At 39.0% G+C, this 18975-nt stretch overlaps 1 protein-coding gene across 3 annotated transcripts in view; it reads left to right on the top strand.

Annotated features, from left to right (window-relative positions):
- The window catches only part of dtx2 (deltex 2, E3 ubiquitin ligase), an 87427-nt gene that overhangs the window by 31608 nt on the left and 36844 nt on the right, over nucleotides 1–18975 (top strand). For all 3 annotated transcript variants that reach the window (XM_069910916.1, XM_069910914.1, XM_069910915.1), the window contains exons 2-3: nucleotides 4868–5447; nucleotides 14051–14109. In XM_069910916.1, the coding sequence (XP_069767017.1) occupies nucleotides 4873–5447; nucleotides 14051–14109 (634 nt within the window). In that variant the 5' untranslated portion in view covers nucleotides 4868–4872. The remainder of the gene's footprint in view (nucleotides 1–4867; nucleotides 5448–14050; nucleotides 14110–18975) is intronic.

Genomic DNA, 18975 nt, shown 5'->3' with positions numbered 1-18975 from the left:
CTCTGCAGCCACAGTAATGTACACCATCACAATGTGTAACCTGGTAGCCTAACATATCCAGACCTTGCCATTGCAACAAGCAGCAGATCAATCCTGGCTCATGGTGTGCAGAAGGCATGTTCAGATGGACCAAATAAAACTGAAAATAAAATGTCAACATTAGCTTGCTGTGACAGATTATGTTGTATTATGCATTGTTTATAAATATGTTTTAGAGGAGATAAATTGTGGAAGATTTTTAGTGTAGGTCATGTACAAACACTTCAAAACAGATCTCATTTAAAATACTAGAGCTCTGCTCAAGCCAGACAGGCCCAGCTCTGAGAGCCTTTGCAAAAACTTTGAAGAGTGCCCAAGAGACTTCACTAATGGAAATTGTTGTTTTGAAAAGCAACGGATGAAAGAACTCTGGGGATTAGGTCTGGAGCCGCAGGTTGTCTGAGTGCAGTTTGCTATTCTAAGAGAGTCATGTGGTTTTGCAAGCAGAGAGAGTTAACCAGGCTGTTTCTCTGTGAGAGAGAGAATTTAGTTCAGCTGCAGCAGCTGGGACTGGAACATGACAAGTTGGCAAGCTTGTGGAAAAACCCCATTTTGAAAGGTTGCAAATTCTTAGTTCAGCCTGGTCAAAGCCATTGTGGTCCATATAAGAGTAGAGGACTGGCGGCCTAATGATTCACTTGAAATAAGGAAACAAAAAGGTGACCTGAAAGAAAGAGGTTATCATCTGGAAAACCCTGATGGGACAAGTTTCTTCAGCAAGACACTGACGTGGCTGATCGGAGGAATCAGTTTGTGTCCAGCAAACAACAAATCTCTCTGAAAATTGACAAGAACCTTCCTGAGCAGTAACCACCAAGCACCAAAACCTGGTGAAATTCATAAATGTTAAACTCTGTGCACAGTGTAAGAATTGCCTGCAACCAGTGAACTTAGAGGAGTGGGACATGAGGTTGGACTGTGAATCAAAGAACTTTTCTGAACTTATACACACATTATAGACACGTGCTCTTAGAATTAGAAGTGGGTGAAGTTAATAGTAATAAGTTAAGTTTCATCCTGTTTTCATGTTTAAAGAGAATTAAAAGCAACTTTTGTTGAAGTAACCATTTGTCTTGGTGAATATCTATTGCTGCTGGGTTTTGGGGTCCTCTGGGCTCATAACATTCCAAACTGCAAAATTCACAGCTAATGCCTCCTAAAACAAAAAAGATGAGTCTAAAACTTGGTAGTTTGGTCACTCCTACCAAGAATGGTAGTGGACTTTTAAGCAAGAAATGGGGAGTGGCTGCTCCAACAACATCCTTGGTCTCAGTGAGGGTTGGGCCCAGCGGCAAAGTGCTGAAGCATTCGCAGTTGTGAAGACACAAGTTTGAAGTGATCCATCATGGCTTCCACCTGAGATCTTTGCCATTACAGAAGCATTCCTCATCTTCCCTTCTGTTTTCTCATTGGTATGATAACAGCAGCTTTGGTTCGCATTGGAATTTGCTTCCGTATCTTTCTGCTTCCCCATCTTTAAATAGTTCTCAATTATTGTAATCAGGTCTCTTACCCTTTGCCTCAATCTGACTCAGCATCCATTACTTTATTAGTAAAATTACCTTGGATGATTGGCTTATTTGGTTCCCATTCGTTCCCTCCCTTGTATAATATGAGCAAATAAATGTATTTATTTATGATGCATCCAGTAGCCCCTCATACCAAGCATGCAATCTTTATTTTGTTCACTGAACCCCTCGATATTTTTTTCTCTTTAAAATGTACCTTTTACACGTGTGTTTCCTGGAGCATCGTGTTTCTATAATTCAAACAATATGGTGGAAATCTGAAATACTAAGAATTCCACAAACAGCAGATGGTGTGAGGAAAATGATGATAAATTCTGTGTGACAGACATAGCCCCTTTAAGGATTCAAATATTTCATTTCAAATATCTGGCCTGAAGTAGTGTTATGAGGCAACATAGAAATGGTTGCCAACAGCTACATGTCAGCATTGTGTTTGGCCAAATAGAGCATGGACAAAATAATTACTCCCATTATTTCCATGCCTTGTATCCAAATCTAAAATGATTTCTACGTTGTTGTGTGAACTATCATACAAATGCGCTAATGTTGTACAGCTGGCCAACCATCCATTTGCTGAATTAAGTTAAATTCATTGTGGTGCTTCTTGTAATTTGGTCATGAAATTACAATGTCTCATGTGAATCCAATCTAGCATCCTCAAAAAGTGTCACTGTTAACACTTAAATGTAAATTGATAGAAGCTGTGTACCAGGGGCCAGACATTAAATTGAAGCTGGCACACTTCACAGTCGAACCAAGGTGGGTGCTCATTAGAGGTGTTCTACTAATGAGACACAAAACCAAAATGGGCATTAAATACTTCTGGTATTTGAGTAAGTGTCCTGTGGTCAGCTAACTCAGGTTGTTGTTATGTTGGCTGATTATTTAAGAACGGTCATTTCTGTGTTTGCAAAATAGTTGCCATTCTTCAAAATTAAGTTATTTGTAAATAACTTTGTGTCATGATTGATAAATATAATTATGTACAAATTGAACGCTGATTGCTAAAATCTTAATTTGGTTTTAAGAGGCTATCCTCACCCAAATCCAATTTGAGTTGAGTGGGACAAAGGTGTGAATACTTGGACCATTGTGAAAGAAGAGGGAAGGAGAAACTGGAAGAAGAGGAGCCCAGTACAGAGGAGAAAGGGGTAGCTCTGGGTACCCACATTGGCACCAGCTATGCCTACTTTTTTTGTTGGTTACGTGGAGCCATATGTGCTACAAGCCTACACTGGTAAAGCTCGTCAACTCTTCCGCTATGTCAATGACGACTGTATTTTTACTCCTAGAGCGCACACACGCAATAATACGTGGAAAATCTGAAATTATGTAAAAATAAAAGTTCTCATAAAGCTCACACACTATGTGTGTGTATTGGGACAGGTTGCAGGCTATCCCAACATATTTTAATGAAGACAGTGAACAAGCATCCGACTCGATACGAAGGGTTTATAGATGATATGAAAGAAGACGAATAAACGACATCATTATTTTACTTGTTATTTCAGATGTTGTATGGTTTTTGACCTGCAATTTTTCAATAATTCCATTCAAGGGATTAAAAATAAATTTTAATATAGAACTGGTTGCTGCTCAGATAACTTCAATTTTATATTCCACATGCAAAAAAAGTTCTGGTATAGTGCACTTAACGTGCGATGGGTTACCCTGTTTGTAAAAAAGCATATAATGTATGTGTTTATATTAAAAAAAATGGTACTTTGGTGCTGCTACCTTGACTGCACCTCTTCACACTGTCTCATGTAAGGATTCCTTTTTCACAATTCCTTTGACTCCATTGCATTTTCTCCTATGACTAGATCTTCTATGCCAGATCATTTGAGATATTCTTCTTCAAAAAAACATGGCTTCCCCTCTACCACCATCAACACATCCTTCACCCACATTTCTTCCATTACCCGCACATCTGCCCTGGCTCCCCCAGCCCCCATGCACCACAAGGACAGGATCCCCTTGACTTCACCTACCAGCCCACTAGTCTTGGCATCCAACATATCATCCTCTGCGATTTCTGCCATCTACTAAGTTATCCCACCACCTGGCACATAACTCCATCAACCACTCCTCCCTTTTCCCACATCACCCCCTTGGTATCTACCCCTGTGATCATAGGAGGTGCTGCCCTTGTGACTACACCTCCTCGCTCACTACCATTCGAGGCCTCAAACAGTCCTTCCCTCTGAAGCAATGCTTCACTTGTGAATTTGCAGGGGTTGTCTACTAAATCCATTGCTTCCATTGAGGTCTCCTCTACATCATAGAGACTAGACGCAGACAAAGAGATTGCTTCATTGAGAAAAAAAATAAATAGCTGCTACTGCAGTAGACAGAGCAGAGGTTCTTCCCCCCGCCCCCCCCCCCCCCCCAGTGGCTATCCATTCCCTTTCCGACATGTCTGTCCATGGTGTCAAACACTTCCAGACTGAGACCACCTACAAATTGAAGGAATGATACCTCATATTCCATCTGGGCTCCCTCCAACTGGATGGCATTAACATTATCCTCTGGTTTCCATTAGCCTCCCCCACCTCAATTCTCCCTTTGTCTCATTCCTCTACCTCTCCCTCATCCCTCATTCTCCTTTACCCCAGGTCTGCATTCTGAGCCAAACCCATCCCCCACCTCATCCTCCAATCAATTCTCATCTGTCCTTTCTCCTGATCTCCTGTCCATATCCAATTAACACTTTTTGTCTGTTCTCTTTCTCCTGCCCTTTCAATTCGGGTGCCTGCCTGCCTGCCTTTTACTCATACCTTGAAGAAGAGCTCATGCCCGAAAAGTTAGTTATATATCTATGGACGCTGCGAGACCTGCTGAGCTCCTCCAGCACGTTTGTGTTTTTATACGATCACTTCCATGATTCCTCATCATGTAAGAGGATAAGCAAGTGATTCTGCTATTTCTGGAATCCACTATTCCAGAAGAGCCAATAGTCAGGTTACTCGCCTAAGAAAACCGGCCCATTTTTCATCTTGAAGAGAACCATGTTTTATTTTTGGCAGAAATTTACTCATCACCAGAAGGCTAAATTAAAGTTGGGGGGTTTTGCAGATTGGTATTTCTTGGAACAAACTAACTGATGAGCAATGCATTTCTGGAATATTGTAAGATCTTAATTGTGTACCTCAGTTACAAGAACCTGCAGGGAAACTGTTCACACAAGAAAAAAGTATTAGCATGAGGTTACTGAGCAAAGTGCCCCAATGAAAGGTGTTGATTATGTTATCTCATGTTCCACACTGTGTGTTATCCTGAATTTTATTTTACTTTCACAGGAAGAATGCGAAGAGTCAGAAGGCAACTACATGCTCAGTCATCTGCACCGGGGCAAGGATTGTCGTGGCAGTGGGAAAACGATGAAGGTGGATGGATAGCCTATGAAACGACCATTTCCATTTTCCTGGAAGATTGCTTTATTGGAAGACAGCAGGTAGCCGATTTAGGAAACTTTGGTTACAATTATGTGGTCGATTTGACCAGCCTATGTCAGATAAATAAAATTACTGGATTCCGGAGACGAATTCAAAGATATTCTGATGCTCCCTATCCTCTACCTATTTCTGGACTTTTGCATCGAGGACAAAACTGTTCTTGTCATCAATGTCTGGCTTACACAGGCTCGGGGCCTATTTTAAACCGTAGTCGACATGCTGCATACAGCTTGGCAGGACCTTCTCAACAGACGTCTAGCAGGTCATCTCTCATGATGTCTCCCACCCATGGATACTTCCCTTACAATAAGAGGCCAGCATCCCTGGGTTCAATGCCCATAGGAAATCCAAATTGGCCACGCTCAGCATTAGCTCCAACAGGGTTATCTACCGTATCTAATTCGCATGTTGCCGATGGTTCAAGGTATAGTATTAAATTCAGTACATTTACTTGCAATTTAATAGTCTACAGTGAATATTGTTCCTGTGTAGCTTACTCTCAGTTTCACGGGAAGGATAAATTATAAGTACTTCATTGGTACTGAATACACTCAATGAGGCCAATGCATATGAGTTTTTTTTTACTCCATCTTGTGTCTGCTCAAGTATTGTTTTCCATTTGTAAATTTGGTAAGAAAAAGTTTGGTTATGCCCTGTAGAAGCCTGATAGTTTCCCTGGGAATGTATTGCATTAATATTGTAAAAGTCCTGCCTTTGTGCCTCATCTGGCTTAAACGTGCATGTAACAACTTGCATTCTTGTAATGGCCAAGTCTAAAGCTGTTTCAGTGTAGTAGATCTATATATATATATATTTTAAAATGAGTTAGCAGTACATCAGAGGAAAGAAAAGAAATTTAGAGAATTTGGAGCTAAGGCTCTCGGCAGCTAAAAGCCGAACTGCTAATGGTAGAAAATTGGCCTTGCGAGAGGCCTTGACTAGAGAAATGTAAAGAATATAATGGAGAGAAAGGGATGGCTGTTTTACAGTCAAATCAGATCTGGAGCCAGTACAGGCTGCTGCACAAGGGGGTGTCGGGTGAATGCAGTGTGCTCTTTTCACCTTGACGGTGAATCTTTTGGAGAGACTCCAATGGTCCTGTAGAAAATATTTTATCAGCATCCAAGAAAAAAAGTCAAAGCTCAAATTTATTGTCCGACTACATACAACCCTGAGATTCTTTTTCCTGCGGCCCAGACAGAATTTCTACTTGTCAGTAACTAAATTGTAATCAAGATAAAAAGATACATAAACAAAAGAGAGATGTATACAAAAAAATAAATATTCAGTAATGAATTCCTGTATGTCGAAAGTACAAGGCTTTCAATAAGTCTGTTGATTAGAAGTCTAATGGTAACTGTTCCTGAACACCTGCTGGTATGAGTCTTCTGGCACCTGTAACTCTTTCCTGATGGCAGCAGTGAGAACAGTGTGGATCCTTGATAATTGCTGCTGCTCTCCCACGTCAGTGTTCCATGTAGATATTCTCTGTGGATGGGAGAACTTTGTCTGTGATTTGCTATATCAACTACCTTTTGCAGAGCTTTCTACTCAGAGGATATTTGAATTAAAGATTACATGGAGCTTTTTGGAGACGAGCAATAACATTTTTCCTTTAACACAATTACTTTAGTAGTGATATTTTTATACTAATTGATACAACGGCATTATTGCTACTTATTGGCATCTCTGATATCTTTAATTTCCCTCAGGCTTTTACCTGCTGATCATCTTGTACAGGTGGTTACAGCTGGAGACTAATTTATTAGACTGGGTCTGTGGTTAAACGGCAGATGGAAAATCCATTCACTGCCAATGGCAGAAGTCACCGAAAAAATCAAATCAAATCAGATAGCACAGTTAGTACAGTTTATGTGAAACAATATCAATTTAACAATGTAATGCTGGACCTGCCAGAGCTTTTGTATAGGACTTGTTCTGGCCTAGTCAAACCCTGGATCTGGGATCTGTGCTGCTATGCGTCAGGGCAAACCCAGAAGAGTATAGTTTTACTTTTTAAATGAGTTTGTTACAGTCAAGGCTCTTGGCAAGAATGATGCTACGTGTTGTCTAGGTTTCTTGCTCCTGACTCATGATATGTGGTTGCTTTGTGATTAAATTGAAGAAGTGTGATCAAAACTGATCCATTGTTCCTATTTAGAAGTGAGCCAGCTGGTGATTCTATTATAAGACTTTATCGGACCAAACTGCTGCCAAAACTGCATGTCATTTTGGTCTTTGTATTTAAGAAAGGTTAGACTTGGAATGTTACAGGTTCACAAGAGGAATTTAAAAGCAAAATAAAGCTACAGATTATGGAAATATGAAATAAGAGCAATTCACTGGAAATGCTCAGCAGCTTGGACAGCATTTGTCGAGAGAAACAGTAAACATTTTCATCAATAATCTTCCATTAGAACTGAAACTTTGATCAGTTCTGAGAAAAAGTCATTAGCTTAAAGTGTTAACGCTATTTTTTCTCCCTATTAATGATGCCTGGCTTGCTGAGTATTTCCATCATTTCCTGTTTTTACACTTGTTTCTTTGTGTTCATGTATCCATCCTATTTTAGAATTTTATGTGAAATACCTGTTGAACTGTTGCATATAGAATTTTGGTGCATATGTATCTCGAACAATGACTCATTATTGCTGAGACGATGGGATTGCCTTTTGGAGATTGACTGACCTATGTACTTCGAATTTTTAAGGAATAGGATATGATCTCATTGGAACTTTGTAGGTTGATGAAATGAAGGGTTATTTTTCGTTTTGGAATTTAGAGCTAGGAGTATTAGTCCGGGAATAAGGGTTTTGACCACTTGAAACTGAGATGAAAAGGAGTTTCTTCTCTTGACCTTGTCTGTGAATTGTTATTATTCTCTTTATTGGAGAGATGTGAATTTAAGTATATTCAAGACTTTGATTACTTTTGAACTGCAAGTGAATTGAAGGTTACTGGAGTTTGGCAAATGAATAGATTTGAAGCTGAAGATTGTGACTGTGAATGATGTAGCAGGCATTGAAGGAATTTTGACCTGCCTTCGCATACATCAGTTGCTCTCAAAGCCTACCGCCGACCTCCACCCCCTAAAATGATAGAATGAGAAGAAGACTAAATGAACTGACCCAGTGTAACAGTAGATGACACAATGTTCTTGTTTATTCTCATTGTGTGATGACATTGTTTAATGGGTTTATTGTTTTGTATATGTTGAACGTTTAATGGGTTTAGAGGAGGGTGGGAAGGGAGGGGGGAAAAGAGGAGTAAATGACACTGTGTATATTCAAGAGGGAAATCTTTGTGTGTATTTTGATTAATATGGTTCATAGTGTGAAAAATAAAAAGTATTTTTTTTAAAGTGCATTAATTAAGCACGCTCCCCTGTAACATGTGAGCAGAGACCAAGCTGCTAGAAGATACAAGGTGGAAGCGAAGAGCTGTCAGTTTGAGGCCATATTTACTGGGGTGCTTGAAGGAAATTTCTGTAGACTGAATCTTAGCAAAGAATAATGGTTGAGAGATAGGATTCTTGTCCCTTGCTAAGTTAGTCTTGGAGTCATTAAAGCTCCATGATATTTTGTGTTGCTTAATGCACTAGCCATTTCATTCCACTAGGATCTTACCAAATGGTGAAACTCATCTGTTCCCATTTCTGGTGTTTGTTCCTTTCTCATGCCCGAATGTATCAGCCATTTTTGTTTCTGTCACATTTCCATTTTGCCTGATCATTCATACAAGATCTGCCATTGACCAACAGCACAAAAGGCAAGAAGATGCTCTCAAACGTGTCCTGTAGTTTGTTTCCTTTTTGTTAAGTTCAGTGAGTTTGTTCATCTGGGCTTGCAGCTGCAAGTTAAAGATTACTTGTGAAGATTACTGACAGTGGGAAAAGGCAGTATTTTTTTAACCTATGTTTAGAATGTTAATTGGGCAAGAGAACTTCCCCCCCACTCCTTTTTTTCTAAACTCCAGTAAGTACAGGCCCTAAGCTGTCAAACATTACTCAACCCTCTTTTCCTCAGGATTTTATATTCCTAACTCTCCAACCCAAAAACTATCCTAGTGAATCATGGGGTTAAAAACAAAACAAGGAAGTTTTCAAAATTAAATCAGAGTTATAGCCTACTAACCTGAAAAACTAAGATCTGATTCACTGCCCTTCAATCTGAAGAAACCATTTCAGAATCTGTAGAATTTTGGAAAATGCTGATTTAAGAATCCACTAGTGCTTCAGCTATTTGTTTCAAAATTCTACAATGTCGATCATCAGGTCCTTGGAACTATCATTTTTCAGGCTCATAAACATTTCTAACAGTACTTGTTTACAAATACTATTTTTTTTTAGCTTCCCCAATTGCTTTATGCATTATTTATGGAATTGTTTGATACCTTTGTGAAGGTAGTAGACTCAAAGTATTTATTTAATTTCACTTCTATTTCCTGATTTCCTCATTCTAAAATTTCCCCATCTGCAAGAGTTTCACATTTACCCTTTGCTTTTTCTTTTTTAAGTGCCCACGGAAAGTCTTAATACCTACTTTTATGCCCCTCGAATTTACTCTTACTTTCTTCCTTTTATCAATTTTTTTCATCCTTTATTATCTGGAGCAGGGGGCCACAGTATATTCAAGAAAATGCCTTTAAACACCTCAAGTAACATAATTATGTAGTCGGTAAGAGCAAAGTACAGAAGAAACCAAAACTCGACTGCTTCACAGGGAAGGCATCTCATAAACTTTCAGAGTCCCAGGAGAGGAAAGGGCACAGCTGAAAAAAAAATGGTGGAGAATGGCTGGTCGAGAGTGCACCCAATCTTCAGACTTGCTGATTTTTCTCGCAGGCTTACAAGTCTATTTTAGATTAATACTACATTTCTCCTGCAGTCCATTGATGAATCAATTTTCCTGTTGTGTCTTTGTATACTGTACAACTCCCGATTATCCAAAATAGTTGGGCCTATGTCATTTTTTTCAGAACAGCCCAGTAGCAACAGCAAATCACTTGTATCAATGTTTGAACAAGAACAAGGGAAGGCTTTTTAAGCATTAAAATAAAGTTTAATTTTTTCCAAAAGATGTTGACCGCAATGCCACCATTGATCACTGAGACATCCCAACCATTGATGCCAATCCGAGATACATCCCCGCCACTGCCGCTGATCCCCGGGGAGGCTTCCTGAGCTAGTGGAACACTCACTGGTGAGATGGCGGACTCCTGTCTCCCCGATAACTGGAGCTCCCGACGCCCAAGTTCTGACTCCAAACCTTCCCTTAGGCCTACCGCACACACACACACTGGGGAATCCGGTGTGTGGTAGTAGGCCAAGGGGAGGGTTCAGACTCTGGGAACTCCAGAGTGCCGAGGAGAGAGGGAAGGGAACACCACTGAGTCTGAAGTCCTGCTCCTGGCGGGAGGCTGCTCTCCTTGGCGATACACCAGGACAAGGGATTCTTCCAATCATTTGTGGCTGGAAGACAATGGTACGCAGTTTGGGAGGGAGAGTTGGAGAGAAAAATAAAAAGGGGAAGGTAAAGAAGAAATGGAAAGAGAGAGGGGAGGGAGTTAACTGAAACGAGGACAATGGTCTAATTTCATGTTGGGTGGATTTTTTTTCAACCTGTGAGATCAGTTTGTGATGGGTGAGGATTTCTGATAATTTTGGATATTCTCATTTATCTGAAATTTTTTTAGAGGTTCCAAAAAAATTTTAGATAAATGAGAATTTTGGAGAATCCAATTTCAGATCATCGAATCTACTGTATTTGTTTCAAATTATGGTTGCTTTTCTTCACATTCTAATCATTTCATATCCACTGACAAATCTGTTAGTGTTGTTACCCAATCTATCCCTGCCATCACATCCCACATACCTACATAGCCACCCTTAATTAAAATCTGGTTTCAGACTGAACTATTTTACTTTTGAACATAATGTAAAATTCCATTATAGTCATTCTTTCCAGGGGACTCTTTCCAATGATTACTAGTCAACTTTTGTTATTCAATGCTGAATCTCAAATGTATTCTCTAATTGGTTCCTTAACATCCCAATCAAGGAATCTTGTGCAATGTTGCAGACATTTGCCCTGCATTTTCCAAGTGCTCATTAAAGTCCCCTATGATTATTGTATTACTGTTGCTCCATGCACATCTAATTTCCTCATTTATTCTGCACTCTACATCACTGCAATTCAAAGGCTTATAATCAACACCCACCAATGTTTCCTACCTCCACTGCTGATTATCCCCATCCAGTCTAATTCTAATATTACAAGCCAAGCCAAATCCTTTTGCATGACTATATGAATGAGATGGGGGCTGTTTCAGAAATGATGTCAAATAAACCTGCCAAAACCTGTTAATAGGCTTATTTGCAGATGAGAGAATCCTTCATCAAGGATGTATATATGACAGAAGCAGTTTAGAGGAGATTTATTAGACTAGTGCCTGAAATGGTCAGCCTTCCTTGGGAAGAAAGGATTCTTAGGCTGGGTGTATATCCACTGGAGATTTGGAGTTCAAACAAATAAAACTTGCATGATCTTGAGGAGTCTGGACAGGATGAATGTGGAGAAGATATTTTCTCTTGTTGGAGAAGTAGAATGTAGAGGCCACTATGTTTAAAAAGGGGGTGTTACCTAATCTAGAAGAGGTAAGGCAAAGTACATTTTCTTCCAGGACTTAGAGTCTTTGGAAAATGACTGTGTGGAAACAGAAATGCTGGTCAGTCATGATCTTATTAAATGGAGGAGCTAGCTTGTGGCCTTCTCCTGTTCCCTGTAGAATAAATTAAGCTGTATTGTACTCAATATAGTATACCGTTCAGGTTGTCTCTCCATTGAACAGAACAAATGCACATTGGGTGGTTGCTCTGTAGAACATATCTTTCAATGGATTGTGTCTGTTCGTTCTGCAGACAAGGATCCAAGATTCACATCTCTTTCTCCCATTCCCATGTCCTCTTGTACTGTTCCTATAAATGTCAACATGATCTTAAGAAAAAGAACTACCATCATGAAAGTATATTCAAAATTCTGAATATACACATGACTGGGCGGCCAAGCACAATTCCACTGCTATCTACAAATTTGCTGATGGTACCACGGTTGTCGGCAGAATCACAAACGGCAATGAGGAAGCGTACAGGAGGGAGATATTTCAACTCGTTGAATGGTGTAATGACAGCAACCTTGTGCTCAATGTTAACAAAACCAAGGAGATCATTGTGGACTTCAGGAGGAAGTCAGGAGGATAATACACAGTCCTCACCGAGGGCTCAGTAGTGGAGAGGGTCAAGAACTTCAAATTCCTGGATATTAGCATCGAGGATATGTCCTGGAGCCTCCATGTTGATGCAATCATGAAGAAGGATCACCAGCAGCTATACTTTGTGTGGTGTCTGAAGAGATCTGGTAAGTCACTGAAGACTCTCGTAAACTTCTACAGGTGTACCATGGAGAGCATTCTGTCTGCCTGGTATGGAGGCACCAACTCTCAGGACAAGAATAAACTCCAGAGGGTTGTTAACTTGGCCTGCGATATCATAGGCACCAGATTTCACTCCATCAAAGATATCTACATGAGGCGGTGTCTTAAAAAAGCAGCCTCTATCCTCAAAGACGCTCCCCCCCCTCCCTTATCACCCAGGCCATTCCCTCATCACTCTGCCACCATCGGGAAAAAGTTACAGGTGTTTGAGGGCGAGCAATTGGTGGCACAAGACAGCTTCTTCCCCACTGCCATCAGATTCCTGAATAATCAATGAACCAAAGACACTGCCTGACTTTTTTTTATTGTAAGGTGGTTTATATGAATGTTTATAACCCTGAGCTTATTGAGAAAGCATTACAAGCAATCAATTCATTTAATATCGCCATAACCTCTCTATTTGCGGGTTAAGAAAGGAATAATGGGTTGTGGTATCTGTCCCTGTTCCGAGTATAGTGAAAAGCCCACCTTTTGTGAATTGATTAATGAACCCTTAAGAATTCCTACAATTCTGCCTTTTGGATTCAAATTATTGGAATGGGGAGAAGATGGACAAAATCTGTTCAGCGTTGTTTGAAATTATTGTACCTCTATACTCTGTTGTAATCTTTCTGTATTCAGAACATTTAATGAGATTGCTTGGGTGGGTGTTGGGTTTAAATCGTTCCATTAGTTATCAATTTGGTACAGTGCACATGTACAAGTCTTCCTGGATAGCATTCCTTTCTTTATGGAATAACTTTAGTTATGGTCTTTATTACCTAGTTTTACTAAGTCATCAACTAACATGAATAATGATCCTCAGTTTAACCTCTGCACATGTTAGAGAAATACTGTTGTTCTTTTTCTGTAGCCACTGGTTAGACAGGTAGGCCTGGTGTTCAAATCTCACTTTGACTGCCGTGGAATTTAAATTTAATGAATCTGTTTTTTACTTAGTGCATGTATATGTTAAAAGTACTGTACAGTTTTGGTTTTTATTTCTTGCAGATTAATGTGTGAATAATAATAAGAAGAAAATCTCTTTATTTTTGCAGCACATGGGACATTTTAAAAATCCCTTTAAATAGAAGTCATTCCAAATTTATAAACTGCAGTGATATATTTTGCTGGACTACCCAGTGTAGTCTAATATCCAATCCTGTTTAGCTTCAGTGCCGTGTACCATTACTCAAAGCCCTCCATCCTCTTTCCTCAATCTCTTCTCCCCCACCCCTACCCGCCCCCCCCCCCCCCCCCACATCACCAACCTTCCAAACACTGCCATTTAAGAGTTAATCAATTCCATAAAATGGAAAAGATCAAATAATACAGGGAAGCTTTCCTAATAATTTATACCTTGACAAAAACAAATGAGCAGGTTTTTGATCTTGGTTTATAGAATTTTACTTTGTCTATTACTGCTTGGAGCATTTATCTTGTGGTATTCTGAAAGTATAAGTGGTAGCTACTGGGAGAAATTATTGTTCATCTTGTTCAATTCCAATAATTTGTTGTGTTTTTTCCCTCCCCACACCCACCCCGCTTACTTGCCAGCATTCCAGCATTGCCAATACAACTGAAAGGTCCAGACAATGTGTTTCCAGCTTTCGCAGGTAATTGTTTAACATTTTATTTAAAAAAAATATAGATACTAAGTAAAGCTAAAGAGCCCAGATCAAAAGTCTCCTGTTGAAAGATGGGAATAACTAGTAGTTCACATTGTGCAGCTTGATATCAGATTTGATGGCACAATCTAATGTGTAAATGGTAATATTAGCTGATTTCAACAAGGGTAGCTGTTGGGGATGGGGAAGTAGGCAACAGGAGATTGAGAGGGAGGAATGAAATAAGATCAGGGATTCCTTTCAATCTTTGATTATTTCATGTGCATACACATAGATGTGTATACTCAAAGACTGCATCACTTTCACAAGACTGTTAATGTTTAATTGATAAATATTGATTTATATGAGCTTCTACTTTGAAGCTATGTTCAGTATAAGACTTTTATTGGCCTAATAAACCATTGAAGGACCCTGAAAGGCAATGTCCACACCAGGGTCATGCCCAGCGCAGAATGCCACACTGACCACCGGCTGGTTCGCTGCAAGCTCAACCTTCACTTCAAGCCAAAGTCCAGGAACAGTAAAACCCCCAGAAAGAGGTTCAATGTTGGAAACTTGCAGTCAAAGTAACCTTGAATATGTGATTACAGATACAATGTTAATCAAAAGATTTATAAAAAATATGTATATTAAACTGCAAGAAAAGGAAAATGAGGAAACAAATGGTAAAACTAAACAAAAATGGGAACAAGATTTAAATATAAAGATAAAAAAGGAAACATGGGAGAAGTTATGCTCTGGAACGATGAGAAATACAATAAATACGAGGCTGCGTATGATACAATATAATTGGTTACACAGACTATACATTACACCGCAAAAGTTAAATAAATGGGACCCAACAGTATCTGATAGATGTTTTCGATGTAAAAAAGAAAGGGGAACAACAATTCATGCAATCTGGACATGTGAGAGAGTAGAAAAATTTTGGGATGATCTCAATCAGATATTAAATAAAATAACAGAAAACAATATACCAAAGAATCCAGAGATCTTTCTCCTAAGTAACATAAAAAATAAAGAATTTGGAATTGACTTGGAGGATGCACAAAAAAGATTTGTTAAGATAGCCCTAGCTGTAGCAAAAAAATGTATTATGTCAACCTGGAAATTGGAAGATAATTTGAAAATACAACAATGGTATATAGAAATGAATAAATGTATTCCATTAGAAAAAATAACATATAGTTTAAGAAATAATATTGAAATATTCGAACAAGTATGGGAGCCTTACATTAAATACAATAGCGAAAACCTACCGGGAACAAACATTACCTAAGTTGATGGAAGGAGAAGAGAAGAAAAGAATGGACTCAGTAGAATTTCTGGTGTATTTTTGTTGAATGACAACATTGTCTAACTGAATTAATGCAACCTAGATTGTATAACTAAAATGGATGAGGGGGGGGGGGATGGGGGGGTGGCTTGGGAGGAGGGAGGGGGGAGGGAGAAAAAGTCACTGTAAATGTGTGGAAAAGAAAAAGTGTATATCATGGCTATTGTGATTTATGGTGTGAAAAATAAAAAATTTAAAAAAAAACAAAAAAAAAAAAAACTTGCAGTCAGATGAAATGAGAGGAAACTTCCAGGCAAACCTCAAAGCAAAGCTCGAGGATGCAATCCTCCTCACGGATTCGTCCCCTGAAACCTTCTGGGATCAGGTGAAGACTGCCATACTGCAATCCACTGAAGAGGTACTGGGCTTCTCCTCCAGGAAAAACAAGGACTGGTTCAACGAAAACAACCAAGAAATCCAGGAGCTGCTGGCAAAGAAGCGAGCTGCCCACCAGGCTCACCTTGCAAAGCTGTCCTGGCCAGAGAAGAAACGAGCCTTCCGTCATGCATGCAGCTATCTTCAGCGCAAACTCCGTGAGATCCAAAGTGAGTGGTGGACTAGCCTCGCCAAACGAACCCAGCTCAGCGCGGACATTGGCGACTTCAGGGGGTTTTATGAGGCTCTAAAGGCTGTGTACAGCCCCTCACCCCAAGTCCAAAGCCTGCTGCGCAGCTCAGACGGCAAAGTCCTCAGCGACAAGATCTCCATCCTCAACCGATGGTCAGAACACTTCCAATCTCTTTTCAGTGCCAACCGCTCAGTCCAAGAATCCGCCCTGCTCCAGCTCCCTCAACAGCCCTGAAGGCTAGGTCCTCACCCGGGAAGAGACATATAAGGTAATTGAACAACTGAAAAGTGGCAAAGCAGCAGGTAGGGATGGAATCCCCCCCAGAGGTCTGGAAGGCTGGCAGCAAAACTCTGCATGCCAAACTGCATGAGATTTTCAAGCTCTGCTGGGACCAAGGAAAGCTGCCTCAGGACCTTTGTGATGCCATCATCATCACCCTGTACAAAAACAAAGACGAGAAATCAGACTGCTCAAACTACAGGGGAGTCACGCTGCTCTCCATTGCAGGCAAAATCTTTGCTAGTATTCTCCTAAATAGAATAATACCTAGTGTCACCGAAAATGTTCTCCCAGAATCACAGTGCGGCTTTCGCACAAACAGAGGAACTACTGACATGGTCTTTGCCCTCAGACAACTCCAAGAAAAGTGCAGAGAACAAAACAAAGGACTCTACATCACCTTTGTTGACCTCACCAAAGCCTTCGACATCGTGAGCAGGAAAGGGCTTTGGCAAATACTAGAGCGCCTCGGATGCCCCCCAAAGTTCCTCAACATGGTTATCCAACTGCACGAAAACCAACAAGGTCAGGTCAGATACAGCAATGAGCTATCTGAACCCTTCTCTATTAACAGTGGCGTGAAGCAAGGCTGCGTTCTCGCACCAACCCTCTTTTCAATCTTCTTCAGCATGATGCTGAAACAAGCCATGAAAGACCTCAACAATGAAGACGCTGTTTACATCCAGTACCGCATGGATGGCAGTCTCTTCAATCTGAGGCGCCTGCAAGCTCATACCAAGACACAAGAGCAACTTGTCCTTGAACTACTCTTTGCAGACGATGCCGCTTTAGTTGCCCATTCAGAGCCAGCTGTTCAGCGCTTGACGTCCTGTTTTGCGGAAACTGCCAAAATGTTTGGCCTGGAAGTCAGCCTGAAGAAAACTGAGGTCCTCCATCAGCCAGCTCCCCACCATGACTATTAGCTCCCCCACCATGACTATTAGCTCCCCCACATGTCCTTTTTTTTTTGAAACTTTATTTAAAGATTTTATTACATGAATAAAACAAAGAAATTACATTTAAAGAAAAAATAAAAATGAAGTAATTATTGCAACACAACATTAATAACTTAACTTAAATCAATCTAACCCCCCCATTTATACGACCACTAAAAAAAAACTATATATTAAAAAAAACCCCACCCTTCCCCCCAAAATAAAGAGTGAAGAATTAATAAAGTTAGTAATATTATATTTCTAAAAAAACTCACAAACAAAAGAAAATAACAAGTAAAAATATTAATAAAAAAAGTTATCAAATCTAAAATATCACACATAAAACATATTTAAATCAGACTTAATTGCAAGTACAACAAATGGAGTCCACTTCAGCTTATAAAAAGACATCTTATCTTGAATTGAAAAAGATATATTTTCCATAATTAAACTTCATCTCTAAATACCACCTATCTAAGGTTAGTATATTTCTATCTTTCCAAGTAAGCGCTATACATTTCTTAGCCACTGCTAAGGCTAAATAGATAAAAGAAATCTGATAATCATTTAAGCCTAAATTGATTAATGATTGCATATTCCCTAATAAAAATATATCAGGATCTAATACAATATAGATATTATATAAACTATTAAATATAGATTGAATACCTTTCCAAAACTGTTGCAATCGATCACAAAACCAAACTGTATGTAAAAAAAGTATTAGCCGTCTGATCACAACGAAGACAACAATCTACCTTACTAAGACCAAACTTTTTTAATTTCTCTGGTGTTAAATATAATTGATGTATAAAATTATAGTTAATCATCGCTCATCTTGCATTAATCAATTTCCGAATACTATTCTGACATATTTTCATCCAAGCTTCTTCAGCTATTATAGAACCTAAATCTTTTTCCCATTTCAACTTATCTTTATCCCAATCTGTTTTATTTTCATTTTCTTGTAAAATACAATACAAATCAGATATATACACCTTTTTTGGTATAGAAAGTACATATTTCTCAAAACTAGTTTCAGGAAATAAAATCATATGTCGGCCACATACCTGTTTTACAAATGATCTTAACTGATAATATACAAATACAGAATTTCCACTAATACCAAATTTCCTTTGTCATTCCTCAAAAGAACAAAAACATCCTTCAAAAAAACAATCTGATAAATTTTTTATTCCTTTCCTTTCCCATTGTTTCAAAGTAATATTGGAGACTGTAAAAGGAACAAGTTGATTATTATATAATGGCAATCGCCCAGACCATTTATTTTTAAGCCCCAATTTATTAAGTTTACTTGTCCATAAATTCAATAAATGTTTCAATATTGGTACATCATAAGTTCGTAATAAATTTTTATTCCATCGAAACAAAAACTCATGTGGAAATTTTTCTGAAATAACTGCCATTTCTATCTTTGCCCAACTAGGTGGGTCCTCCATATTCATTAATGCACTAAGAAATTTAAATTGAGCTGCCTCATAATAATTTTGAAAATTCGGTAACTTCAAACCTCCAAATTGAAAATCCCACATCAACTTTCTCATTGCTACCCTCAGAAATGTTCCCTTCCATAAAAAATCTCTAACTGCTTTATATAAATCCTTAAAAAAAACTTTTTTTTTAAAAATAAGGAATTGATTGAAACAAATACTGTATCCGAGGAAAAAATATTCATTTTTATAGTGTTAATCCTCCCCAATAAACCTAAAGGTAAA

Source organism: Narcine bancroftii, chromosome 14, assembly GCF_036971445.1.
Source record: "Narcine bancroftii isolate sNarBan1 chromosome 14, sNarBan1.hap1, whole genome shotgun sequence".
In the NCBI taxonomy this organism is placed as follows: domain Eukaryota; kingdom Metazoa; phylum Chordata; class Chondrichthyes; order Torpediniformes; family Narcinidae; genus Narcine; species Narcine bancroftii.
Note: the sequence above shows the minus strand (reverse complement) of the source record. Positions and strands in the feature narration are given on the sequence as shown.